Source organism: Phyllobates terribilis, unplaced genomic scaffold (genome assembly GCF_046119375.1).
Source record: "Phyllobates terribilis strain yellow unplaced genomic scaffold, ASM4611937v1 Scaffold_1__5_contigs__length_1240528914, whole genome shotgun sequence".
Classification (NCBI taxonomy): Eukaryota; Metazoa; Chordata; class Amphibia; order Anura; family Dendrobatidae; genus Phyllobates; species Phyllobates terribilis.
This window is the reverse complement of record NW_027362761.1, coordinates 602,971,341-602,998,607: the sequence shown is the minus strand read 5'-3', so window position 1 is coordinate 602,998,607 and position 27,267 is coordinate 602,971,341. Positions and strand designations below refer to the sequence as shown.

General features: G+C 48.0%; 1 protein-coding gene across 1 annotated transcript in view; it reads left to right on the top strand.

Moving 5' to 3' along the window:
• Positions 1 to 25,858, top strand: part of LOC141272256 (uncharacterized) — a 43,900-nt gene extending 18,042 nt beyond the window's left edge. Inside the window, exons 7-9 of the mRNA XM_073682783.1 lie at positions 993 to 1,090; positions 1,212 to 1,329; positions 24,589 to 25,858. Coding sequence (XP_073538884.1) covers positions 993 to 1,090; positions 1,212 to 1,329; positions 24,589 to 25,805 — 1,433 coding nt within the window. The 3' untranslated portion in view covers positions 25,806 to 25,858. The remainder of the gene's footprint in view (positions 1 to 992; positions 1,091 to 1,211; positions 1,330 to 24,588) is intronic.
• The last annotated feature ends 1,409 nt before the right edge of the window (positions 25,859 to 27,267 follow it).

Sequence of the window (27,267 nt, the reverse complement as noted above, 5' to 3'; positions counted from 1 at the left end):
AGCAAAATTTCAGTGATAGCTGCTCGTAGGATTGCTAGAGAGGCAAATCAGAACACCCAGCTGACTGCAAAAGACTTTCACAAAGATTTAGCAGACTCCGGAGTTGAGGTACATTGTTGTACTGTTCAGAGACACCTGCCCAAATATGGCCGTCATGGAAGAGTCATCAGAAGAAAACCTCTCCTGCATTCTCACCATAAAATTCAGTGTCAGAAGTACAAAAGAACATAAAAACAAGCCTGATGCATTATGGAAACAAGTTCTGTGGACTGATGAGGGTAAAATAGAAAATGTTCAAAGGTATGTGTGGAGGAAAAAGGGCACAGAATTTTAGGAAAAGAAAATCTCGCCAACTATTAAGCATGGGGGTGGATCAATCATGCTTTGGGGTTCTGTTGCAGTCAGTGGCACAGGGAACATTTCACGGGTAGAGGGAAGAATGGATTCAATGAAATTTCAACAAATTCTTGATGCAATCATAACACCATCTGTAAAAAAAGCTGAAGGTGAAAAGAGGATGGCAAATGATAATGATACTAAATACAAGTCACAATCCACAATAGAAGACCTGAAAAGGCGCAAGCTGAAGGTTTTACAATGGCCCTCACAGTCCCCTGATCTGAACATCTTGAAAATCTGTGGCTAGACTGCAAAATAGCAGAGGAGGCAAGATGACCCAGGAATCTCACAGAACTGGAAAAATTCTCCAAGGAAGAAATCCCTCATAAGAATTTGGCCAAAAAAGGGTTTACAAGCTGTGATACTTGCAAAAGGGGGCGCTACTAGGTACTAACCATCCAGGGTGTCTAAACTTTTTCATTATTTATTTATTATTTGCCTAAAATACAAAGGAAATGTCATCTTTAACTTTAGGTCTTTTAGAGATCATTTCATCTTCAGCTTGCTTCACTGTGCACAATAACAGGAATTTTGACCAGGGGTGCCCAAACTTTTACATGTCACTGTATTCCTTCATTTTGTGTTTCTTACAGATGGACTCATGGAAAGAAATCCACCAGACCAATGTCCCCGTCCTCTGTATCCCCAGGACTGTCCAGAGGAGAATCACAATGTCCCGGAGAGTCATCAGGTAGACGGTGCTGAGCCCTGTACCGGATCTGTATATGGGGGACATTTCTGATCGAGGTCATAGATGTCACAGATTTTGGTGGTTTCTTGTATTGTGCTGATTGTTACATCTGATATATCAGGAGGAAGATCCAACTAAGAATAAAGAGGAGGACGAGACAGAAGAAGAAGCGATGACGAGGAGGGATCAGCCGTGTGTGAGTGACGGGAAGGAGGAGATTCCGGTAGATGTTTCCACAGGTGTGTAATATTGTCCAGTGTATAATAATTACTGGCTTTAATATTACTTCCATCCTTTACTTCCATATTGTTCTTACACAAGTCCCGTGCTGCCATATAAATGATTGAGCTTGTGATTCAGACAGAACTTCCGAGACAGATTCCCTATAATGAGGCAGATGGAGACATTGTGAACGCCGTCTGACCTGTGATTCGTCGGTGTCCGTCTTTTTAATCGTGCATAAAAGCACGGTCCGCCACAGCTTTGTGCACTTTTGAAACAGAGTCCAGAGCAACTCTGCTGTCTCATTATATGAATGTATCCCTCGGGGGTGTCATCTGAAACACGTATTTTGTAAATATAGATTTAGGATAGAGCACAGGATAAATGTGATCCAAAATGCCACCAAAAAAAGCTTCTACTCAACCCACAAAAAACAAGTCCCTACTCAGGTTCATCATCTGTAAACAGAAGTATAGGTTGTGTTCACATTAGTGGTAGAACAAAGGCTCTGGAAAAGTGACGTGGCTCCCACTAAAAGAAATCCAGCAAAATTTGCGCTCCCAAATCCAAATACCCCCCTCCTCCTGAGCCCCACAGTGTGCTGAAACCACAGTTAGCGTCCACATGTTTGTCATTACTGTAGATAGAAGAGCCCACTTAATTTCCAGGGTGCGTGACTCCATAAGCACAAGCCGGGCATAATGTACTGGGCGCTACAAAGTACTGGGCGCTACAAAGTACCGGGCACTACAATGTACCAGTCACTACAATGGCATATTTGCTTTTTAACTCAGCAACATTCATTGCTGCTTGTTTCTGGAAAACATTCATGGAGTCAAATTTATCTCTACACTAGATAAATTCTTAAAGGGTTATAATTTCCAAAATAGGGTCACTTGAGGGGGGATACTGCTCTTCTGCCACTTAGGGGCTCTGTATATGGAGTCTGCAAATTATTCTATGAAAATTTGTTCTCCAGGAGTCAAATATTGCTCCTTCCCTCCCGAGTCTCGCCATGTGGCTAAGCAGTACAGTACAGCCACATATGGGGTATTGCCCCGTTCAGCAGAAATTGTGTAACAAATTATGTGGTCATGTTTGCCCATTTCCCCTTGTGAAAATGTAAAATCTGGGGCTAAAACAACATTTTAGTGGTAAATATGTCATTTTTGTTCTTCACCGTTCAATGGTATAACATTTTGTGAAACACATATGGAGTCAATATGATCACTGCACCACCGGATGATTTCTTTGTGAAAATGAAAAATTCGTGGCTAAAACAACATTTTTGGAGAAAAAACATAATTTTTAATTTTCACAGTCCAATTTCTTAAAATTCTGTGAAGCACCTGTGGTTTCAAAATGTTCACCATACCTTTAGATAAATTCCTTGAGCGTTGTAGTTTCCAAAATGGGGTCAGTTGTGGGGGGTTTCCACTGTTTAGGCACATCAGGGGCTCTGCAAACGTGACATGGCATCCGCTATCTATTTAGATGATTTTGCACTCCAAAAGTCAAATGGCGCTCCTTCCCTTCTGAGCCCTGCCATGCACCCAAACCGTAGGTTTTCCCCCACATATGGGGTATCGGTGTACTCAGGAGAAAGTGCACATCAAATTGTATGATGCATTTTCTCCTTTCATTCTTGTAAAAATGCAAAATTTGGGGCTAAAGCAAAATTTTTGTGGGAAAAAATTACATTTTCATTTTTCTCTTCCACATTGCTTTCATCCCTGTAAAGCACCTAAAGGGTTAATAAACTTCTTGAATGTGGTTTTGAGCAATTTTGATTGGTGCAGTTTCTCAAATCGTGTCACTTTTGGGTATTTTCTGTCACACAGGTCCCTCAAAGTCAAACATGATGTGGTCCCTAAAGAATAGGTTTTGTAAATTTTCTTGAAAAAGTGAGAAACTGCTGATAAATTTCTAACCCTCTAATTTCGTAACAAAAAATATATTTGTTTTAAAAATGACTCTGATGTAAAGTAGACATGTAGTAAATGTTAGTTTTACCACCAAAAATAGTTAATAAATATCTGGTTTAAGCGCATAAAAGTTCAATGTTGGAAAATTGCAAAATTCTCAATTTTTTTTTTTGGCAAATTTTTGATATTTTCATAAATAAATGCAAATAATAACGACCAAAATGTACCACTAACATGAAGTGCAATGTGTCACGAAAAACATTCTCAGAATCATTGGGATGTGCGGAAGCTCCAGAGTTATTACCACATAAAGTGACGCCGGTCAGAATTGTAAAATGAGGCCGGGTCATTAGCATACAAAGTGGCTCGGTCCTTAAGTGGTTAATGTGTCTTCAGTGCTATTGCAGTCTTCTAAGGTTTCCTATCATGCTCGTAGACATACTGTGTACATGATTACTGATAAGAGATAAAGTAAATCCAGCTCACCTGTGTGGTTCATGATTGGAGCACGGGAGAAGGTTCTGATCAAAACGTGATGAATAGCCAAAGAAGATGTGGTATCCAGCTCCAATTAAAAACATGCGTTTAATTAGTCCATGTGTAAAAATTACACCCATGGGGCGTGGCGTGGCCGGACATGTGAGTGGAAGTGTGCTAGGAGAGCCCCTGGGATAACTAGACTGCCGGAGGATCCATTGGTCCCCTAACTTAATAAAAAGCGGTATTACCCCTTCTATACACGTCCTAGCACTTACCGGTGTGCATAGGAGGAGCGATCATGGCCAGAGGAGCAGCAGCGAGACGACGGGGAGCAGGAGGGAATGGAGGCATCCAAGATGGCGCAGGCTCCTCTGCAGCAGGTAGCAGAACAGGGAAGTCAGTGGCTGCAGGCACAGCACTGAGGCTGGCTGGATTTATTAGAGCTTCAGACACAGGAGCCTGCACTGACAATGAGGCACAGACACAAATCATTGAGGTGTCTAATCCTTTCTCTGTGCTCTCAGAGGAATTCAATAACACTGCTGATAAGGTCTCTGCAAGTTCCTGTGCTCGGCAGCCTCAGCCAGAAATCACTGCTTCCCACCATAATACAGATCAGAACATTAATGAGCCCACGATAAAGGATGTGTTTGTGGCTGTAACACAGTATTAAGCTGCTTTAGCCTCACTTAACAGTCAGATGGGAGAGATTAAAGAGGAGCTTTGTTTTATGAGGCAAGGGCTACAAAAGGTTAACGACCGCACTACAGCAGCAGAGGGCAGAACCAGTGATCTGGAGGATAAACAGTCTCAGATATCACAGGACAGCCACAGACATGGACAGCCGATCATGACCCTATTACCTAAAACTGATGATTTGGAGAACAGACTCCGGCAAAATAATATAAGAGTGACGGGTGTCCCTGAAAAAACTGTGAGCAATAATCCGAATGAGTACTTTGAGACATGTTTATGTTCTTTGTTTGGGGCTGATTGCCTGTCTGCCTTCTTTGCTGTGGAAAGGGCGCATAGGGTGCCAACCCGGCCACTGTCACCAGGGTCCCCTCCACGTCCAGTATTAATAAAGCTGCTGCACTACAAAGACAGAGATGCCACCCTTAAGGCCGCCCGTGATAAAGGGGGCATCTCTATTAACAGCCAAAGAATTTATTTTTTTCCGGATTACTCCATTGAAGTTTCAAAACATAGGGCGCAGTTTCTTGATGTAAACTGAAGGCTGCGTAGTCTGCAAACTGTTACGGATCCGGGTGGTGGAACCTCTGTGCCGCGGTGCAAGGAGGGACCCAGAGGGGCGTGACTAAGTATCAACTCAGACCGACCCTGGTCGTACGGCGGCTAATGACTCCGTGACCAGGGAGGGACCGAGCAGAGGGACCAGGTGCTACTCTGGGGACGACCTTGTAAGAGAGCAGGTGGCTCCCATGGGTCAGCAGACTGGGACTGACCGGTATAGCGGATGGACACAACAGGCAGGCAGGAGTCTCTGGATAGTTGACAGGTGGTCACGGCACATGACGGCAGAGCAGGTTGAAGTCTCTAGGTAACAGACAGGTGGTCACGACAAGTGACAGCAGGAGCCTCCAGGTAGGCTTTCAGGTAACAGGCAGGTAACAGGCGAGTGCTCCCAGGTGAGCGGGCTAGCAGGCACGGCAGGTAGCAGGCAGGTAACTGGCAGGTGCTTCCTGGTAAGCAGGCAGACTTGCCCATAGACAGACTGGCGGGTAGAACGGAAGGCAAACTGTCAGGCTGGAGAGTAGTCAGGCTGGCGGACTGGAACAGTAGTCAGGCTGGCAACTAGACCTGAGGGCTGAAGCAGAGGTAAGTATGCTGTGCATCAACTTTTGCTCGGGCACCTCCATTTTGGAGGAGGTGCCTTATATATATGGAAGGACCCTTGGCTATTGGCCGGGGACGCCTTAGGACGGCACGCGCGGCCCCTTTAAGAGAGAGGCAGCGCGTGCCCTAAGCACAACAGTGCCCGGGAAGCTGCGCACGCCAGCAGCAGCAGGAAGAGGAGTGCAGGAGGACGCCGCGCGGTGAGGTGAGAGGGACGGCGTCTCTGCCTGGCAGGGGGCAGAGACGCCGATGCTACAGTACCCCTCCCCCCTTTACGTCCCCTCTTTTTTAGGCCAGAAAGAAATTTTTCAAGGAGAAGTGGGGCATGGATGTTCTCCCTGGGTTCCCAAGTTCTCTCCTCTGGGCCAAACCCCTTCCAATCCACCAGAAAAAAGGTTTTTCCTCTTACCCTTTTGGTAGCCAGAATATTCTCTACCTCAAAAACGTCCTCAGCAGAAACCGGAGCAGGGGAAGAACCTGGATTGTTGGAAAAAGAATTAAAGACAACTGGTTTGAGGAGAGATACATGGAAGGAGTTGGGAATCCGTAAGGTGGCTGGGAGTTTTAACTTGTAGGCCACTGGATTGATTTGTTTAAGGACTTCAAATGGACCGATGAACTGAGGACCCAACTTCTAGGAGGGTATTTTGAGCCGAACATGTTTGGAGGAGAGCCAAACCTTGTCACCGGGACGGAATTGAGGCTTATCCAGACGTCTCTTGTCAGCATGTCTCTTCATCCGCTCGGAGGACTGAAGACGTGCGGACCTAGTATTCTCCCAAATGGTGGAAAATTTGCTGACCAGAGACTCCGCAGCAGGGTTGTCCACAGAAATGGAGACGGGAAACGGAATCCGGGGATGTTGACCATAGACTATAAAGAACGGGGACTTGGAAGATGATTCGCTCTCATGGTTGTTGTAGGAGAATTCGGCCCATGGCAGGAGATCCACCCAATCAGTATGGTGAGCGTTAACAAAGTGCTGGAGGTAGCTGGTAAGGATCTGGTTGATCCGCTCCACTTGACCATTGGACTGCGGAGGAGAAATCCAGGGTGACATCCAGCAGCTTACACGTAGCTTGCCAGAAACGTGAGGTGAACTGAACCCCTCGATCCGACACGATGTGGAGGGGTAGGCCAAGGAGACTTAAGATGTGGAGGAAGAAGTCCTTAGCTAGCACTGATGCAGACGGGAGACCAGGCAGAGGGATGAAGTGGGCCATTTTAGAAAAGCGGTCGGCAACCACCCAAATGACTGTACAACCGGCAGAGACAGGGAGATCTGTAATAAAGTCCATAGCAATGTGTTGCCACGGAGCATCAGGTACGGGAAGAGGCAGGAGATGACCGGCTGGTAGATGTCTGGGAACTTTGTTGCGGGCACAGGACGAACAGGCCGAGGCGAAGTCTACCACATCCTTGCGCAGGGTGGGCCACCAGTAATGCCGGGCGATGAGCAGGAAGGTCTTCTTTTGGCCAGCATGGCCGGCTACTTTAGATGAATGACCCCAGCGAAGAACCTTCTCACGATCCGGTACTGCTACAAACGTCTTACCGGGTGGAAGACGAGTCAGATCCAAGGGGGCCACATTCATCACTTTGGAGGGGTCGATGATGTGCATAGGCTCCTCCTCTTGATCGGAGGACAGGAAGGATCGGGACAAGGCATCGGCTTTGACATTCTTGTCCGCCGGGGGGAAGTGTAGGAGGAAGTCGAAGCGGGCGAAGAACAAAGACCACCGGGCCTGGCGCGGGTTGAGTCTTTGGGCATTCTGGAGATATGCCAGGTTTTTGTGATCCGTATAGATGATCACCCGGTATAGAGCCCCTTCAAGCAGGTAACGCCACTCCTCAAGCGCCAATTTAACAGCTAACAGTTCTCGGTCTCCTATAGAGTAGTTGCGCTCAGAAGAGGAGAAGAGTTTGGAGAAGAAGCCGCAGGTTACCATTCTCCCGGATGAAGACTTTTGGGTGAGCACCGCTCCGGCTCCGGAGGAGGAAGCATCAACCTCCAGGTAGAACTGTTTGTTGCTATTCGGACGGTGCAGCACTGGGGCAGAGGAGAAGGCTTGCTTTAAGGAAAAGAAGGCCTCCTCAGCTTCGGGCGACCATTCCTTGGGATATGCTCCCTTGCGGGTGAGCGCAGATATGGGAGCAGTCTGAGAAGAGAAGTGCGGGATGAAGAGACGATAGTAGTTGGCGAAGCCCAGGAATCGCTGAATCGCCTTCAACCCCTCCGGACGTGGCCACTTTAGGACAGCAGAAAGCTTCTCAGGATCCATTCGTAGGCCTGTCTGGGAGATAACATAGCCCAGGAATGGAAGAGAGGTCTGCTCGAAGAGGCACTTCTCGTATTTTGCATAGAGGTGGTTCTGCCTGAGCCTAAGCAGGACCTGACGAACATCCCTCCGGTGTGTGGGAAGATCCGGAGAGAAGACCAAGATATCGTCCAGGTATACCACCACACAGGAGTAAAGAAGGTCACGGAAGATGTCGTTGACCAATTCTTGGAAGACAGCGGGAGCATTGCAGAGACCGAAGGGCATCACACGGTACTCATAGTGACCGTCCCGGGTATTGAATGCCGTCTTCCACTCATCTCCTTGACGGATTCGGACCAGGTTATACGCTCCACGAAGATCCAGCTTGGAAAAGATCCTGGCGCCCTTAAGGCAATCAAACAACTCGGAGATGAGCGGCAGGGGATATTTGTTTTTTACCGTGATCTGATTGAGTCCTCTATAATCAATACAGGGGCGTAGCGAACCATCCTTCTTCTTGACAAAGAAGAATCCGGCTCCAGCCGGGGAGGTAGATTTCCGGATGAATCCCCTAGCCAGATTCTCCTCAATGTACTCAGACATGGCTCGGATTTCAGCCGCAGACAACGGGTAAATACGCCCACGGGGTGGAGTGGCGCCAGGTACCAGGTCGATCGGGCAATCATATGGCCTATGAGGTGGCAGTGTCTCTGCTTCCTTTTTACCGAAGACATCCGCGTAGGACCACTAAGGAGCCGGTAGACCGGGTGAATTAGCTGGGGTAGGTGGTGGACGAGTCGGGCGAACCGGAATCAGGCAGGTCCTATGGCAGTCCTGCCCCCACCGGAGTACTTCACCAGATTGCCAGTTCAGCACGGGTTCATGTGTCTGGAGCCAGGGTAGACCTAGCCATAGGGAGTGGGAGAGTCTGGACAGCACATGGAAGGAGATTTTCTCCGAGTGCAGCATTCCCACCTGCAGGGTTAGGGGCTAAGTGACGAGCAGGATGGTCACCGGAAGGAGTCCTCCATCCACGGAGGCGACGGACAATGGTTCAGCCAGAGGTTTGGTGGGAATACGGTATCTCTCTACCAGGGACTGGGAAATGAGGTTTCCAGCAGCTCCAGAATCCAGATGAGCAATTTCAAGGAGACGGTTCTCTCACCAGGAGATAGACAGACAAAGTCAGGGATGGAGAGGGCTTACTTTTGCCTAGGACGACCTCTCCGAGCGGTCCTAGACACTGAAGTTTCCCGGCCTCTCCAGGCTGGAACGGATCAGGTGCTCTTTACTGCCACAATAGAAACAGCTCCCCTCGGCTCGACGTGACTCTTGGCAAGATTTGACCATCTTGGTCTGGTCGATCTGCATGGGTTCGGGCTAGTGCGTCCGGGGAGTGACTAGTTGAGAGGCAGGTCTCTGGAAAGTAGGAGCGAGGCGTGGGAACTTTCTCTCCTGAGTGGTCTCTTTGGTGCGTTCTTGAAACCGGATGTCAATCCGGGTAGCTAGTGACACCAGGTCATCCAGGGTGGTAGGAATGTCCCGACCGGCTAGCTCATCCTTAATCCGACCAGAAAGACCCTCCCAGAAGACGGACACCAGAGCCTCGTTATCCCCGGCAAGCTCGGTAGCGAGGGTACGGAACCGTATGGCATATTGGCCCACGGTGAGACTCCCTTGGCGGAGACGTAGCAGAGAGGATGCTGAAGAGGATTTTCGTCCTGGCTCATCGAAGACTCTCCGGAAAGCCGCGAGGAAAGACGATAGGTCGGACACCAGGGGGTCCCCTCTCTCCCACAGGGGATTTAGCCATGTCAGTGCTTCCCCAGTGAGATGGGACATGATGAATGCCACCTTAGCCCGGTCGGAGATGAACTGATGTGCCAAGAGTTCAAAGTGCAGGGTGCACTGGTTTAGGAAACCCCGAGCTAGAGCGGGGTTGCCTCCAAAACGAGGAGGTGCAGAAAGCCGGGGGCCTGGGTTGGATGCCGTGGTATTGGTGGGCAGCGGCGCTGCCGGAGCGGGTGTTGCTCGACTAGGGGCGGACACAGGTGGTACGGACAGCGTGTCCAGGCGAGTGTTGACAGACCGCAGGTAGGTCAGGATGGTTTCCTGTTGGGATCTCTGACGAGAAACCTCCTGGTACAGGCCAGCAAGCGAAGGAGCCTGGGGGCCACCGGGTTCCATGGCCCGAGCAAACTGTTACGGATCCAGGTGGTGGAACCTCTGTGCCGCGATGCAAGGAGGGACCCAGAGGGGCGTGACTAAGTATCAACTCAGACCGACCCTGGTCGTACGGCGGCTAACGACTCCGTGACCAGGGAGGGACCGAGCAGAGGGACCAGGTGCTACTCTGTGGACGACCTTGTAAGAGAGCAGGTCGCTCACATGGGTCAATAGACTGGTACTGACCGGAATAGCGGATGGACACAACAGGCAGGCAGGAGTCTCTGGATAGTTGACAGGTGGTCACGGCACATGACGGCAGAGCAGGTTGAAGTCTCTAGGTAACAGACAGGTGGTCACGGCAAGTGACAGCAGGAGCCTCCAGGTAGGCTACGGCAAGTGACGGCCAAGCAGGCTGAAGTCTCTAGGTTAGCAGGCGGGTGGTCACAGCAAGTGACAGCAGGAGCCTCCAGGTAGGCTTTCAGGTAACAGGCAGGTAACAGGCGAGTGCTCCCAGGTGAGCGGGCTAGCAGGCACGGCAGGTAGCAGGCAGGTAACTGGCAGGTGCTTCCTGGTAAGCAGGCGGACTTGCCCATAGACAGACTGGCGGGTAGAACGGAAGGCAGACTGTCGGGCTGGAGAGTAGTCAGGCTGGCGGACTGGAACAGTAGTCAGGCTGGCAACTAGACCTGAGGGCTGAAGCAGAGGTAAGTATGCTGTGCATCAACTTTTGCTCGGGCACCTCCATTTTGGAGGAGGTGCCTTATATATGGGAGGACCCTCGGCTATTGGCCGGGGACTCCTTAGGACGGCGCGCGCGGCCCCTTTAAGAGAGAGGGAGCGCGCATGCCCTGGAAGCTGCGCGCGCCGGCAGCGGCAGGAAGAGGAGTGTGCGCCGAAGGACTCCACGCTAGGAGGTGAGAGGGACGGCGTCTCTGCCTGGCAGGGGGCAGAGACGCCGATGCTACACAAACCTCATACTCCATGATTTACCCTGCGAAACTTAGAGTGGCGGCTCTGGGAGAGACTTTCTTTATTGAACATCTGAAAGACGCACTCCGCTGGATTGATCTGAATGAGCAGAGGATCCATCAAAATCAGTAACTTTGAACCTGGATAATTAAAGATATATACGATCAGAGTTTCCCGATTGACTGTTGGGGTCATATCCTTTACTGCCTAGCCCACCGCCCAGTGGACACAACTATCCTGAGCTATATCTGAATATTGCAGGCCCCCAGGAAGTGTTTAACCCTTTTCGTTTTAGGTTGATTGTTTGCTTGCCTTGTATACGGCTACAGGATGGACTGGTGGCTTTCTTCATTCGCTTGCCTTGTATATGGCTACAGGATGGACTGGTGCCTTTCTTCATTCGCTTGCCTTGTATACGGCTACAGGATGGACTGGTGCCTTTCTTCATTCGCTTGCCTTGTATACGGCTACAGGATGGACTGGTGGCTTTCTTCATCCAGATTGAACGGATGGATTAATGTTTATTTGTTTAAATGTCTTTGGGGGATTTTGTTTCTATAACTTGTTGTCTGCTTCTGCAAATACTAGCGGTCAAGCCGACTAAGTGGAAATACTGTAAAGAGGGTTATAAAAGGGAAGAGAAAGGCGAGATACCTTACAAGTCACCTGTATTCTTCAATCCCTTATAGCTATATATAATGGCTGATAAAGTAAAATTCCTTTCATGGAATGTCAGAGGTCTGGGGGACTCCTTAAAGAGAGCGGCAGTCATGGAGTATATCCGGGATCACCTGCCTGCAGTGGTGCCATCCTTAAGGCTGCACGGGTCAGAGGTCTGGGGGACTCCTTAAAGAGAGCGGCGGTCATGGAGCATATCCAGGATCACCTGCCTGCAGTGGTGCCATCCTTAAGGCTGCACGGGTCAGAGGTCTGGGGGACTCCTTAAAGAGAGCGGCGGTCATGGAGCATATCCAGGATCACCTGCCTGCAGTGGTGCCATCCTTAAGGCTGCACGGGTCAGAGGTCTGGGGGACTCCTTAAAGAGAGCGGCGGTCATGGAGCATATCCAGGATCACCTGCCTGCAGTGGTGCCATCCTTAAGGCTGCCCGGGTCAGAGGTCTGGGGGACTCCTTAAAGAGAGCGGCGGTCATGGAGCATATCCAGGATCACCTGCCTGCAGTGGTGCCATCCTTAAGGCTGCCCGGGTCAGAGGTCTGGGGGACTCCTTAAAGAGAGTGGCAGTCATGGAGTATATCTGGGATCACCTGCCTGCAGTGGTGCCATCCTTAAGGCTGCCCGGGTCAGAGGTCTGGGGGACTCCTTAAAGAGAGTGGCGGTCATGGAGCATATCCGGGATCATCTGCCTGCAGTGGTGCCATCCTTAAGGCTGCCCGGGTCAGAGGTCTGGGGGACTCCTTAAAGAGAGTGGCGGTTATGGAGCATATCCGGGATCACCTGTTTGCAGTGGTGCCATCCTTAAGGCTGCCCGGGTCAGAGGTCTGGGGGACTCCTTAAAGAGAGCGGCGGTCATGGAGCATATCCGGGATCACCTGCCTGCAGTGTTGCCATCCTTAAGGCTGCCCGGGTCAGAGGTCTGGGGGAATCCTTAAAGAGAGCGGCGGTCATGGAGTATATCTGGGATCACCTGCCTGCAGTGGTGCCATCCTTAAGGCTGCCCGGGTCAGAGGTCTGGGGGACTCCTTAAAGAGAGCGGTGGTCATGGAGCATATCCGGGATCATCTGCCTGCAGTGATGTCATCCTTAAGGCTGCCCGGGTCAGAGGTCTGGGGGACTCCTTAAAGAGAGCGGTGGTCATGGAGCATATCCGGGATCACCTGCCTGCAGTGGTGCCATCCTTAAGGCTGCCCGGGTCAGAGATCTGGGGGACTCCTTAAAGAGAGCGGCGGTCATGGAGCATATCCGTGATCACCTGCCTGCAGTGGTGTCTGCAGCAAACGCACTTTGGGAAAAACAGTGTTGTGGGCATGAAATACTCATGGATCGGTCACAGCTTCCACTCTGCCTTCTCCACATACTCTAGGGGGTCAGCATCCTAGTACATAGGACGATCCCTTTTGAATTAATTGATTCCAAGATAGATGGAGAAGGCAGATTTCGGGGGATCCACTGTAAAAATATTTACAAAAGAAATTCTACTTGTGGCCGTCTATGTTCCTCCTCCATATAACAACATTAGTGTGAAAAATATTGCTTCACTAATGAATAAGAGACCGGGAGTTCCAGTCCTTTGTATGGGAGATTTCAATAATGTTGTTCATCCATATTGGGATAGACATAAATCAGATACTGCTACAAAAACTGCCCCATAACTAAGTTTGGAGAAATACTATCAGAACTATCATTAGTGGACATATGGAGTGTAACGGGTCTGGGAGGCGGAACCTCTGAGCTACTATACAAGGGGGCGGTCCTTGTAAGGGAGCGGGTGGCGACCAGGGAAGACGGGCAGGCAGTCACAGCAGGTGACCGGGACAGTCTCAGGATGAACGGGCAGGAGGTCACGGCAAGTGACCGGGGCAGTCTCTGGATGAACGGGCAGGAGGTCACGGCAAGTGACCGGGGCAGTCTCTGGATGAACGGGCAGGAGGTCACGGCAAGTGACCGGGGCAGTCTCTGGGTAAAGGGTTGGTACGACCTGTGGCGGCTGATGGTAGACGTGAGCTCCCAGGTGAGCAGGCGAGAGTCTCTGGATAAACGGGTGGTCACAGCATGTGATGGCGGAGCCTCCAGGAAGACCAACAGACAGGCGGCAGATGAGCGCTCCCAGGTGAGCGGGCAGAAGTCTCTGGACAGGCGGGTGGTCACAGCACGTGACGGCAGAACCTCCAGGTAGGCTAGTAGACAGGCAGCAGATGAGCGCTCCCAGGTGAGCGGGCAGGAGTCACTGGACAGGCAGGTGGTCATAGCACGTGACGGCGGAGCCTCCAGGTAGGCTAGCAGGCAGGTAGCAGATGTGCGCTCCCAGGTGAGCGGGCAAGCTGGTCCATAGACAGACTGACAGGAGTTGTAAGGCAGACCGTCGGACCTCAGGCTAGCAGGCAGGTAGCAGAATATCAGGCAGGAATAAGACAGCAAGCTGGCAGGAATCTGGCAGGTATCTGGCAGGTAACTGGCAACGGGACCTGAGGGCTGAAGCAGAGTAGTGAACAGTGCAACAACATTGCTCGGGCACCTCCATTTTGGAGGAGGTGCCTTATATATGGTGAAGTCCTCCGGCCATTGGCCGGGGACTCCTTAGGACGGCGCGCGCGGCAAAAACCAAAAACCAAGACCCTTAAAAAATACCTTTAATAGTTTCTTATATAAAAAGATACTCAATGGTACCTATGGAACAATATGTACACACAACAGCAAAAATAAACTTTGACATACTACAATTATCATACAAAGGGAGGGGTATAAAAAACAATCCAAAATTACCCTAGGTCACCCTAGTAGTAGATAATAGCCCACATAGAGGCCAAATAGTTCAATTTACCCCAAAAGGTTCGATTAATAGCCCCACTCGTCAGTGGTTAAGGATAAACTATCCCTATATCCCCCTGTAACCAAAAAATGAAATGGTATCAAAAAATGGACTCAATCAAAAAATAGCCCGTTGCAAGTAGCAATCAAATATACAAAAAAATAAACTCAGTAAACTAACGTCCGTTTTTAAAGATATGCGATAGTGTTTGTTAGACCTAAAGCCAACAGGACCTCAAGTCACCTGGGATCATGAAAGGAATGATCAATAGTAATCAAATACTAGAAAAACCATACTATTAATATTGATAGAGGTGTCAGAGGGTAAATAGACATAATACACAGAAGAACTATAAATAAGATAATTCTTATGAAATGCCCATCAATATTCATAAATATAATAAGCCATAGGGCCACATTGAAATGACCCAAGCAAAAATACTGATGAAAGGTAATCAATAATGACCCAGCCGTAATAGACCAAAAAGGACAAATGTCCTCAAAAAAACAAAAACAAAAATGTCCATATTCAATGTCCCAGCGTCCGTAGTTATATAGCAACTCCTAAAAAGGTAGTGAATAAATGGACTAATTCCTAGGTGCACTTTATTCTTAGATGCAAATTCTTCTGAGATGACAAATGATGAATTCCACACAATACATGTATCCGATTAGAATCGTCCCTCAGAAGAAATATATATATATACTGTCCAAACAACAGCAATTCTGCAACAGTTATCTTCGGGAAAAAATAACAAATTGTCCATAGATAACATCCCAATGTCTGCAGTTATGCAGTGTATCCTACCAAGATGTTTGCAGGAAAATAAATAAACGAGCTAATATTCAAATGCAATTCTTCTGAGATGACAAATGATATATTCCAAGTGATACTATAATTTTCTATAGTCCCTCAGAAAAATTAAAGAGTAAAGCGACCATTCATACTGTTCTAGCATAGGCAATTATGCCACAGTTTATCCTCACAGCGGAATGACAAAAATGTCCACTATTGGAATCCCAGGGTCTGCAATAATATAGTATCTCCAATCAAGATGATTATCAAAAAATAAACAGATAAACTTATCTTAAGCACATTTCTTCTGGGATGGCAGATAATGCAGTTCAAGCGATGTTCCTAGATGGACATGTAGATCATCCAGCCGAAAAGAACAATAAACTTCCTGAAAGGAGTTGTCAGCAGGTGTGCCCATTTACGTTTGTCCAAAGAAAGTCCATCAATAGAGGTCCAAAGGTGATATGTCAAACATGAGGTCCCAATGACCTAGTCCCAGTCCCTACGCGTTTCACCCCCCTTTAAGAGGGAGGGAGAGCGCGCGCGCGCGCCCTAAGCACAGTGGCCGGGAAGGAGCGCGCGCTGCCAGCAGAGCGGGAGGAGGACGCCGGGCACGGAGCAGAGAGGTGAGGGGAACAGCGTCCCTGCCTAGCAGAGGGCAGGGACGCCGGCGCTACATGGAGTCTCACGTATCCTAACACTAGACAGTTTTCTTGCTATTCTAAGCCACATAAAACATTATGGCGTATAGATCTGGTATTGGGCACAGAACATATTTCCCCCTTGGTGAGAACAGTGGAATATCTGCCCAGACGCTATCAGGTCATTCACCCTCGCTGACTACTCTCTGTTTGTTACCCAGGCCGCTGGATTCTCTGACTATATCGGCCATGAATCCCTTCTGGCTTCAAATTATAGATATTACACGGATCACATCGACCTTAGAACATTATTTTACGGAAAACGACAAACGAGTGTCGCAAACACATTATGGGATGCCATGAAAGCGGCTTACGAGGAGTCTTAATACAGGCCATTAACAGATCCAAAACTAAGACAAAACAGTTTGGGGAGTTTTTACGGGATGGAGTTAGATCTACAGAAGAGAAATTTGTACTAACCGTGTAAAAGAGGACCTGATGGAGTGGGGAGAGGCACAAGAAGCATACACCACACATATTAGGAAAAAAGCTAAAAACAAACGCATGTTTCACCCAGACACACTTCATCGAGGAGGGGGAGAAGGCAGGAGACTTATTGGCCGTGATGGCAAGAGCCCAGACGGGGAGGTCTATTATTGGTGCTGAAGGACTGGGAAGGAGCGGTAGTAAACCAGACTGACCAGATCTCAAACACTCTGCTAGAATTTTATAAAGATTTATATACACCCAAACTGCAATTTAATAGAGAACAAATCTTATCTTACTTGAGGGAAATCAAACTACCGACATTCAGCGGTAAAGATGAAGAATTATTAAACAGACCACTACAGCTGGAGGAGGTACAAATGGCAGTAGCCTCTATGGCTAATAACAAATCGCCAGGACTAGACGGGCTTCCCACAGAAATATATAAGAAAATATAATAATTCTACTTCCCCACTTACTGGCTACCTTTGAGGAGACGGTGAGGGTGTAAAACCCTACCCCATTCAATGCAAGAGGCGGTGATAGTAGTCATACCTAAGCCAGGTAAAGACCCTTTAATCCCTGACTCATACAGACCCATATCTTTATTGTCAACTGACTTTAAAATCATTGCGAAGGTTCTGGCGTCTAGATTGAATACAGTTATTTCTACAGTAATTCATACCGACCAGTCAGGCTTCATGCCGGCTAGATCCACAGCTGTTAATATCTGGAGATTGTCTCTTAATGTTCAGTTGCCGGTGGATGGGGACAGAGCTGTATGTTCTCTGGACGCCCCTAAGGCGTTCGATTCTGTTGAGTGGGAATATTTATGGGTGGTGTTGGAGACGTTTGGTATAGGACATAATTTTATTTCATGGGTTAGATTGCTGTATGGTAAGCCGGTGGCTAAAATACGGGTAAATGGACACCTCTCCCCGGCTTTTGGACTGAGTAGAGGTACGAGGCAGGGGTGCCCATTGTCCCCCCTGCTCTTTGCACTGGCCATTGCACCCCTGGCATCGGATGTCAGGGAACATCCAGGAATAGTTGGGTTTCGTAGAGGGATCAGTGAAGAGAAGGTCGCGCTATACGCTGATGACACTTTATTATTTCTGGCTAAAACCTCTGAGTCCCTTTCTATAGCAATGGAAACGATAGAAATATTTGGAAAATACTCTGGTCTGAAGATAAACTGGAGAAAATCAGTCATACTTCCATTGGACAATACAGATGAGAATGCTTCCCACTACATTAACTCGGGTTCACAAGTGGTATCGGAGTTTAAATATTTAGGCATCAATATATCGGCAAAAATAAATGATTATGAGAAGTTGAACCTTGACCCAGTCTTGATTAAATTTAGAGGTAAACTAGGCGCCTGGTCTAAGTTACCGTTGTCGGTGGTGGGCCGTGCTAACCTGGTCACACTGATCCGGATGCCACAACTGCTGTATGTTCTACACAACCCCCCAATATGGATAAATCAGAGGCTTTTCTTTAAAGTCAGTCAGGAGTTTAGAGAATTAATATGGGGCAAACAGACAATTACACTGAAAACATTGCAAAGAAACAAAACAATGGGAGGGCTTGCAGTTCCTAACCCATGGGTGTATTATGTGGTATCTCAGCTTCAACCTATCCGGGGATGGGACGACCCTGGGGTGGGGGGGCTCAGCGTATGTGGAGATGGGATAACCCTGGGGGAGGAGGGGCTCAGCGTATGTGTGGATGAGACGACCCTGGGGTGGGGGGGCTCAGTGTATGTGGGGATGGGACGACCCTGGGGGAGGGGGGGGCTCAGCGTATGTGGGGATGGGACGACCCTGGGGGAGGGGGGGCTCAGCGTATGTGGGGATGGGATGACCCTGGGGTGGGGGGGCTCAGCGTATGTGGGGATGGGACGACCCTGGGGGAGGGGGAGCTCAGCGTATGTGGGGATGGGACGACCCTGGGGGAGGGGGAGCTCAGCGTATGTGGGGATGGGACGACCCTGGGGGAGGGGGAGCTCAGCGTATGTGGGGATGGGACGACCCTGGGGGAGGGGGGGGCTCAGCGTATGTGGAGATGGGACGACCCTGGGGGAGGGGGGTCTCAGCGTATGTGGGGATGGGACGACCCTGGGGGAGGGGGGGGCTCAGCGTATGTGGGGATGGGACGACCCTGGGGTGGGGGGGCTCAGTGTATGTGGGGATGGGACGACCCTGGGGGAGGGGGGGCTCAGCGTATGTGGGGATGGGACGACCCTGGGGGAGGGGGGGCTCAGCGTATGTGGGGATGGGACGACCCTGGGGGAGCTCAGCGTATTTGGAGATGGGACGACCCTGGGGGAGACTCAGCGTATGTGGGGATGGGACGACCCTGGGGGAGGGGGGCTCAGCGTATGTGGGGATGGGATGACCCTGGGGGAGGGGGGGCTCAGCGTATGTGGGGATGGGACGACTATGGGCGAGGGGAGACTCAGCGTATGTGGGGATGGGACGACCCTGGGGGAGGGGGGGCTCAGCGTATGTGGGGATGGGACGACCCTGGGGGAGGGGGGGCTCAGCGTATGTGGGGATGGGATGACCCTGGGGTGGGGGGGCTCAGCGTATGTGGGGATGGGACGACCCTGGGGGAGGGGGAGCTCAGCGTATGTGGGGATGGGATAACCCTGGGGGAGGAGGGGCTCAGCGTATGTGTGGATGAGACGACCCTGGGGTGGGGGGGCTCAGCGTATGTGGGGATGGGACGACCCTGGGGGAGGGGTGGGCTCAGCGTATGTGGGGATGGGACGACCCTGGGGGAGCTCAGCGTATTTGGAGATGGGACGACCCTGGGGGAGACTCAGCGTATGTGGGGATGGGACGACCCTGGGGGAGGGGGGCTCAGCGTATGTGGGGATGGGACGACCCTGGGGGAGGGGGGGGCTCAGCGTATGTGGGGATGGGACGACCCTGGGGGAGGGGAGCTCAGCTTATGTGGGGATGGGACGACCCTGGGGGAGGGGGGGCTCAGCGTATGTGGGGATGGGACGACCCTGGGGGAGGGGGGGCTCAGCGTATGTGGGGATGGGATGACCCTGGGGTGGGGGGGCTCAGCGTATGTGGGGATGGGACGACCCTGGGGGAGGGGGAGCTCAGCGTATGTGGGGATGGGATAACCCTAGGGGAGGAGGGGCTCAGCGTATGTGTGGATGAGACGACCCTGGGGTGGGGGGGCTCAGCGTATGTGGGGATGGGACGACCCTGGAGGAGGGGGGGCTCAGCGTATGTGGGGATGGGACGACCCTGGGGGAGGGGGGGCTCAGCGTATGTGGGGATGGGACGACCCTGGGGGAGGGGGGGCTCAGCGTATGTGGGGATGGGACGACCCTGGGGGAGGGGAGCTCAGCGTATGTGGGGATGGGACGACCCTGGGGGAGGGGGGGGCTCAGCATATGTGGGAATGGGACGACCCTGGGGGAGGGGGGGGGCTCAGCGTATGTGGGGATGGGACGACCCTGGGGTGGGGGGGCTCAGCGTATGTGGGGATGGGACAACCCTGGGGGAGGGGGGGCTCAGCGTATGTGGGGATGGGACGACCCTGGGGGAGGGGAGCTCAGCGTATGTGGGGATGGGACGACCCTGGGGGAGGGGGTTCAGCGTATGTTGCTTCAGCATTATTTCCTATCAGATAAACTCTATGAGGTATTGGAGACGCATACGTTTGGACACTTGGAGGCAAAATACCGACTATGCTGTTATGTCACAAACTTTGGGGGACGGTGAAAGAATTACAAGGAACAGAAGGTGTTTCACAATTTTCTTCATTATGGAACACTCCATGGCTTCCAAATCTACAGCAACTGGTGGGATTTAACTCCTGGAGCTCCAAGGTTTAAACAGACTTAATCAAGTGCTGATAGGTGATGTGATTAAGGAATTCTCACAGCTACACAATGAATATGAGTTACCTCCTCTGAATTCTATAGATACTTATAATTTAGGCACGCATATCGGGGGGAAGGCATTGTTCTGGAAGGAGGGGTACCCCGAAACTCAATAATACAGAGAATAGCTAATCTACACAGTTCTCGTGGACTGATCTCATTACTTTATAACATTATATTGACAAACCAGCCGACGCGATCAAAAGAGAAATGGGAGAGTGTAATGGGACCATAGAGGAAAATCACTGGTCAGATCTACTGGAAAGAGTTCCACAATTGTCTGTAAGTGAATCCCATAGACTGTCCCATATATATGTGATACACCGGGTATACAGGACACCTCAATTCTTATTTAACATCGGATTTCGTTCAAGTCCCCACTGTCCTAGATGCAAAACTACCATAGCAGACCTGCTTCATATGATGTGGAACGGTCCTAACCTGGTGTCCTTCTGGAAGAGTGTTGTAGCAATGATTAACAGGGTTTATTCAGTTGACGTAGAGCTTTCACCATTACTATGTATACTGGGATATGTTGAAGATCTGACTATTCAGGAGTACGGCAAAATTGCGGCGGCACGTATGTTATATATGGCAAGAAAATAGATCGCAGATCAGGAGCCCATGATATCAGAATGATAAAGGTAACGGGCTAGTAAATTTGGAAAAAGGCATATACGTAAAAGGAGATGCTATCTGTAAATGTGACAAGATCTGGGGTCTATGGATTGACGGCTCTGGTCTGACATCTAGAGACCTGAGGGGCTTTCGCCTCGGCTCGCTTTGAGTTACGTTTATACGATGCCTCAAATGAAACATATTAGAAAACTAATATAAATGTTATTATCACTTCCACCGGTTATATGTAATTGGATGGACTATTGTTACTATCTTCAGATGTTTCTTCATCTAATTCTGCTGGTTTTGCGGAGCCGATGTCGGTGCATCTTACATTCCATTGATAATGACAAACCGGTGCTGATGTATCAGACGGTTAGGCGCGTCCACAGACGTCATCACCGAGAAGAAACCCGCATGGATTCCGGAACAGTGTGTCAGCGCAGCCTGAATGCTCTCAACAAGCTGCAGACTGGCATCTAAACATTTAATGTCTCCACATAATAGACAGATTTCATCTTTACGTGTTATGGGTATAGAAGGAGTTATTACATCTACCCGGGGCGGCGATCGTATGAGACGACTGTGCACCAGAGAAGCCTTCTGGAGTTACAGTTTGGGCTCGTGTGTTCCCCGGTCTGAACCTGCGCAGAGAGGTAATGCTTCACTGCTCAATAATCCAGAGAGGTAATGCTTCACTGCTCAATAATCCAGAGAGGTAATGCTTCACTACTCAATAATCCAGAGAGGTAATGCTTCACTACTCAATAATCCAGAGAGGTAATGCTTCACTGCTCAATAATCCAGAGAGGTAATGCTTCACTGCTCAATAATCCAGAGAGGTAATGCTTCACTGCTCAATAATCCAGAGAGGTAATGCTTCACTGCTCAATAATCCAGAGAGGTAATGCTTCACTACTCAATAATCCAGAGAGGTAATGCTTCACTACTCAATAATCCAGAGAGGTCATGCTTCACTACTCAATAATCCAGAGAGGTAATGCTTCACCACTAAATAATCCAGAGAGGTAATGCTTCACTACTCAATAATCCAGAGAGGTAATGCTTCACTGCTCAATAATCCAGAGAGGTAATGCTTCACTACTCAATAATCCAGAGAGGTAATGCTTCACCACTAAATAATCCAGAGAGGTAATGCTTCACTACTCAATAATCCAGAGAGGTAATGCTTCACTGCTCAATAATCCAGAGAGGTAATGCTTCACTACTCAATAATCCAGAGAGGTAATGCTTCACTACTCAATAATCCAGAGAGGTAATGCTTCACTGCTCAATAATCCAGAGAGGTAATGCTTCACTGCTCAATAATCCAGAGAGGTAATGCTTCACTGCTCAATAATCCAGAGAGGTAATGCTTCACTGCTCAATAATCCAGAGAGGTCATGCTTCACTACTCAATAATCCAGAGAGGTCATGCTTCACTACTCAATAATCCAGAGAGGTAATGCTTCACTGCTCAATAATCCAGAGAGGTAATGCTTCACTGCTCAATAATCCAGAGAGGTAATGCTTCACTGCTCAATAATCCAGAGAGGTAATGCTTCACTGCTCAATAATCCAGAGAGGTAATGCTTCACTGCTCAATAATCCAGAGAGGTAATGCTTCACTGCTCAATAATCCAGAGAGGTAATGCTTCACTACTCAATAATCCAGAGAGGTAATGCTTCACTACTCAATAATCCAGAGAGGTAATGCTTCACTGCTCAATAATCCAGAGAGGTAATGCTTCACTGCTCAATAATCCAGAGAGGTAATGCTTCACTACTCAATAATCCAGAGAGGTAATGCTTCACTACTCAATAATCCAGAGAGGTAATGCTTCACTACTCAATAATCCAGAGAGGTAATGCTTCACTGCTCAATAATCCAGAGAGGTAATGCTTCACTGCTCAATAATCCAGAGAGGTAATGCTTCACTACTCAATAATCCAGAGAGGTAATGCTTCACTGCTCAATAATCCAGAGAGGTAATGCTTCACTGCTCAATAATCCAGAGAGGTAATGCTTCACTACTCAATAATCCAGAGAGGTAATGCTTCACTGCTCAATAATCCAGAGAGGTAATGCTTCACTACTCAATAAGCCAGAGAGGTAATGCTTCACTACTCAATAATCCAGAGAGGTAATGCTTCACTACTCAATAATCCAGAGAGGTAATGCTTCACTACTCAATAATCCAGAGAGGTAATGCTTCACTACTCAATAATCCAGAGAGATAATGCTTCACTACTCAATAATCCAGAGAGGTAATGCTTCACTACTCAATAATCCAGAGAGGTAATGCTTCACTACTCAATAATCCAGAGAGGTAATGCTTCACTACTCAATAATCCAGAGAGGTCATGCTTCACTGCTCAATAATCCAGAGAGGTCATGCTTCACTGCTCAATAATCCAGAGAGGTATGCATCTCTCCTCTTTATGTTTCTCCTTAGAAGACTTCGTTGGTTGTCATTAGCTGGTCGCTATGAGCGCCACCTAGTGGTCGGCGCTCATAGCACAGGAGCATTTCTCTTCCCCTGTATGTAGCAGAGTCGATTGCACAGTTGCTGCTTCTAGTCTCCTATGGAGACTATAGAAGCATGCAGTAAGTGAAAAAAAAAAGTTTTTAAAAATATAAAAAAAAATTAAAAAATCTAAAAGTTAAAATCACCCCCCCTTTCGTCCAATTCAAGATAAAATAATAAAAATAAACCCCACATACACATATTTGGTATCGCCGCGTTCAGAATCGCCCGACCTATCAATATAAAAAAACAATTAATCCGATCAGTAAACGGCGTAACAAGAAAAAAATTCTAAACGCCAGAATTACATTTATTGGTCGCCACAAAATTGAAATAAAATGCAATAACGGGCGATCAAAACATCAGATCTATCCCAAAATGGTATCAATAAAAACTTCAGCTCGGTGTGCAAAAAATAAGCCCTCACCCGGCTCCAGATCCCAGAAAATGGAGACGCTACAGGTCTTGGAAAATGGCGCCATTTTTTTTATTTTTTTTTTCCCAAACTTTGGAATTTTTTTTCACCACTTAAATAAAAAAGAACCTATAGATGTTTGGTGTCTACGAACTCGTAATGACCTGGAGAATAACGGCGGGTCAGTTTTAGCATTCAGTGAACGTAGTGAAAAAAATTAAAAAAAAAAAACATCTGTGGTATTGCACTTTTTTTGCAATTTCACCGCACTTGGAATTGTTTTCCCATTTTCCCGTACAGGATATGGTAAAACTAGTAATGGCATTGAAAATACAACTCGTCCCGCAAAAAATAAGCCCTCACATGGCCATATTGACCAAAAAATAAAAACTCTATGGCTCTGGGAACAAGGGGAGCAAAAAACGAAATCGCAAAAACGGAAAATCCCAGGGTTGCGAAAGGGTTAAGGGGGTAATTCCTGATGACAGGTTCCCTTAAGAACTGTCTATTTGCTGTGTAATCTCTGCCACCCCTGACTTGTGCCAATGTCACCAGATTATAAGTGTCATTCACTTTACCCGTCATTGTGTTAATGTTATGGCATGTAGTTGTCCTCCTTATTACCGGTACTTTCACTGACGAGGGTTTTCATTGTGAGATCCAGAAAATACATTCAGAAATCTCTTTTGTGTTGAAGAAAAAACTCTCATCTAATTTATCTTTCATCCTTATAGGAAATCCTTGTGAGAATAACGGTTCATCACTAAATTGTAAAAAAGAAGATATCATGAAGCACTCTAATGGAGGAAACCTCATCACCCTTCCTGCACCTCCTGGACTTCACAGCACTTCACTTTCTTATAATCCTCCTAATCATGAGGAATCATCTCCTGAGCAATCTCACATTATTACCAAAAGTCCAGGTGACACAGTGGATACAAGATTTCAGTGTGACAAGCAATTTACAAAAAGCTCAGATTGTTTAATACAAAGAAAACACAAAGGAGAGAAGCCATACTCTTGTTCAGAATGTGGGAAATGCTTTAGAGATAAATCAAATCTTGTTAGACATGAGAGAATTCACACAGGAGAGAAGTCGTATTCATGTTCAGAATGTGATAAATCCTACACAGATAAAGAGAATCTTACTACACATCAGAGAATTCACACAGGTGAGAAGTCGTATTCATGTTCAAAATGTGGGAAATGCTTTACATATAAAAGTAGTCTTATTAGACATCAGAAAACTCACACAGTTGAGAATCCATATTCATGTTCACTATGTGGGAAATGCTTTAGATATAAATCAGATCTTGTTAAACATCAGAGAATTCACAGCGGGGAGAAACCATTTTCATGTTCAGAATGTGAGAAATGCTTTAGATATAAATCAGATCTTGTTATACATAAGAGAATTCACAGCGGGGAGAAACCATATTCATTTTCAGAATGTGGGAAATCTTTTATATATAAATCAGTCCTTGTTGCACATGAGAGAATTCATACCGGAGAGAAGCCATTTGCATGTTCAGAATGTGGGAAATGTTTTGGAAGTAAATCAGAGCTTGTTAAACATCAAAGAATTCACACAGGAGAAAAGCCGTATTCATGTCCAGAATGTGGGAAATGTTTTACAGATAAATCACATCTTGTTACACATCAGAGAATTCACACAGGAGAAAAGCCGTATTCATGTTCAGAATGTGGAAAGTCCTTCACAGTTAAAGGAACTCTTATTACACATCAGAGAATTCACGCAGGAGAAAAACCATATTCATGTTCAGAATGTGGGAAATGCTTTAGAAAAAAATCAAATCTTGTTGAACATCAAAGAATTCACACCGGGGAGAAACCGTTTTCTTGTTTGCAATGTGGGAAAAGCATTAGAAATAAATCAAAACTTCTTATACATCAGAGAAGTCACACAGGAGAGAAGCCGTATTCATGTTGAGAATGTGGGAAATCTTTTATATATAAATCATATCTTTTAAAACATGAGAGAAGTCATACAGAAAAAAAACTGTAATTATGTTCACTGTGTTTCATAAATTTAATAAACATTGCTCAGCATAAATAAGTACACCCCCTTTGATGAGTAAGATTTTATTTAATATCTCACTGAATACATTTCTAAAATTTTGCCAACACTGAATTTCATAGAACATTTTTGTTGTAATCAAAACATGAAAGTAAGGGTAATAATATAACTCTCATTACAAAATCTTCAGTTTTACTCAAATTAGTTGGTGCAAAAATGAGTACACCCCACATCAAAAGCTACTACATCTAGTATTTTGTATGGCCTCAATGATTTTTTAAGGACGGTACCAAACCTTCTAGTCATAGAATGAACAACTTAGTGACATAATACTATATCTATCTTTTTTCTCTTTTTCAATAACGAGCTCTTAGAGCCTGGATGCTGGATGGAGCGATGACAACTTGTCTCTTCAGAATTCCCCATAGGTGTTTGGTTGGGTTCAGATCAGGAGACACTTGGCCACTGAATCACTGTAACCCTGTTCTTCAGAAATGTAACAGTGGCCTTAGATGTGTGTTTTGGATCATTGTCATGTTGGAGAAGTGCAGGTCTACCAAGGGCATGGAGTGATGGCAGCATCTTTTCTTCCACTATAGAGTAACGCTGCTGCCGGTGCCCTCGCATGGTGTCCCCTTATCCCTCCATGCAAAGACGCTTTCTCACCGCTCCAGCCGTGGGCGTGGTTCCTGGCGCTCTTCTTGTCCTCTGTTCCTGTGAATGCGTTGCAACTCCTGGTGCTGTCTAGTATGCGCTTGTTTCCCTGTTCTTAAGGGGCAGTGCGCGCCTTATGCTAAATGCATTTAGCATAAGTAGTACACCTGCAAGATGGCTCCCAACCAATAGCTGGGAGGCATCTTGTATAAAAGACTCAGTCTCCCCTTACTAAGGTGTTACTGCTTGTGACTTGTGAGGTCCCCTGGTCTTGGTGTGGCCAGGGTCCTGAGTCCGTAAACCCTTGGTCCCGCTGTGGCTAGAGTCCTGTACCTGAATCTCTGGTCCTAGAGTAGCCCGTACCGAAAACCTCGTCCCCTGGTCCTGGAGCGGCCAGTGCCTGAACCCTCATCCCCTGGTTCTGGAGTGGCCGGTGGCTGTACCATCGTCCCTTGGTCCTGGAGAGATCAATGCCTTTACCCTTGTCCCCTGGTTCTGGAGAGACCAGTGCCGGTACCCTCATCCCCTGGACCTGGAGAGACCAGTGTCTGTACCCTCATCCCGTGGTCCTGTAGCGGCCAGTGCCTGAGCCCTCATCCCCTGGTTCCAGAGCGGCCAGTGCCTAAACCCTCGTCCCTTGGTCCTGGAGCAATCAATGCCTGAACCCTTGTCAAATGGTCCTGGTTCGGCCAGAGCCCTGAACATTGTCCCCTGGTCCTAG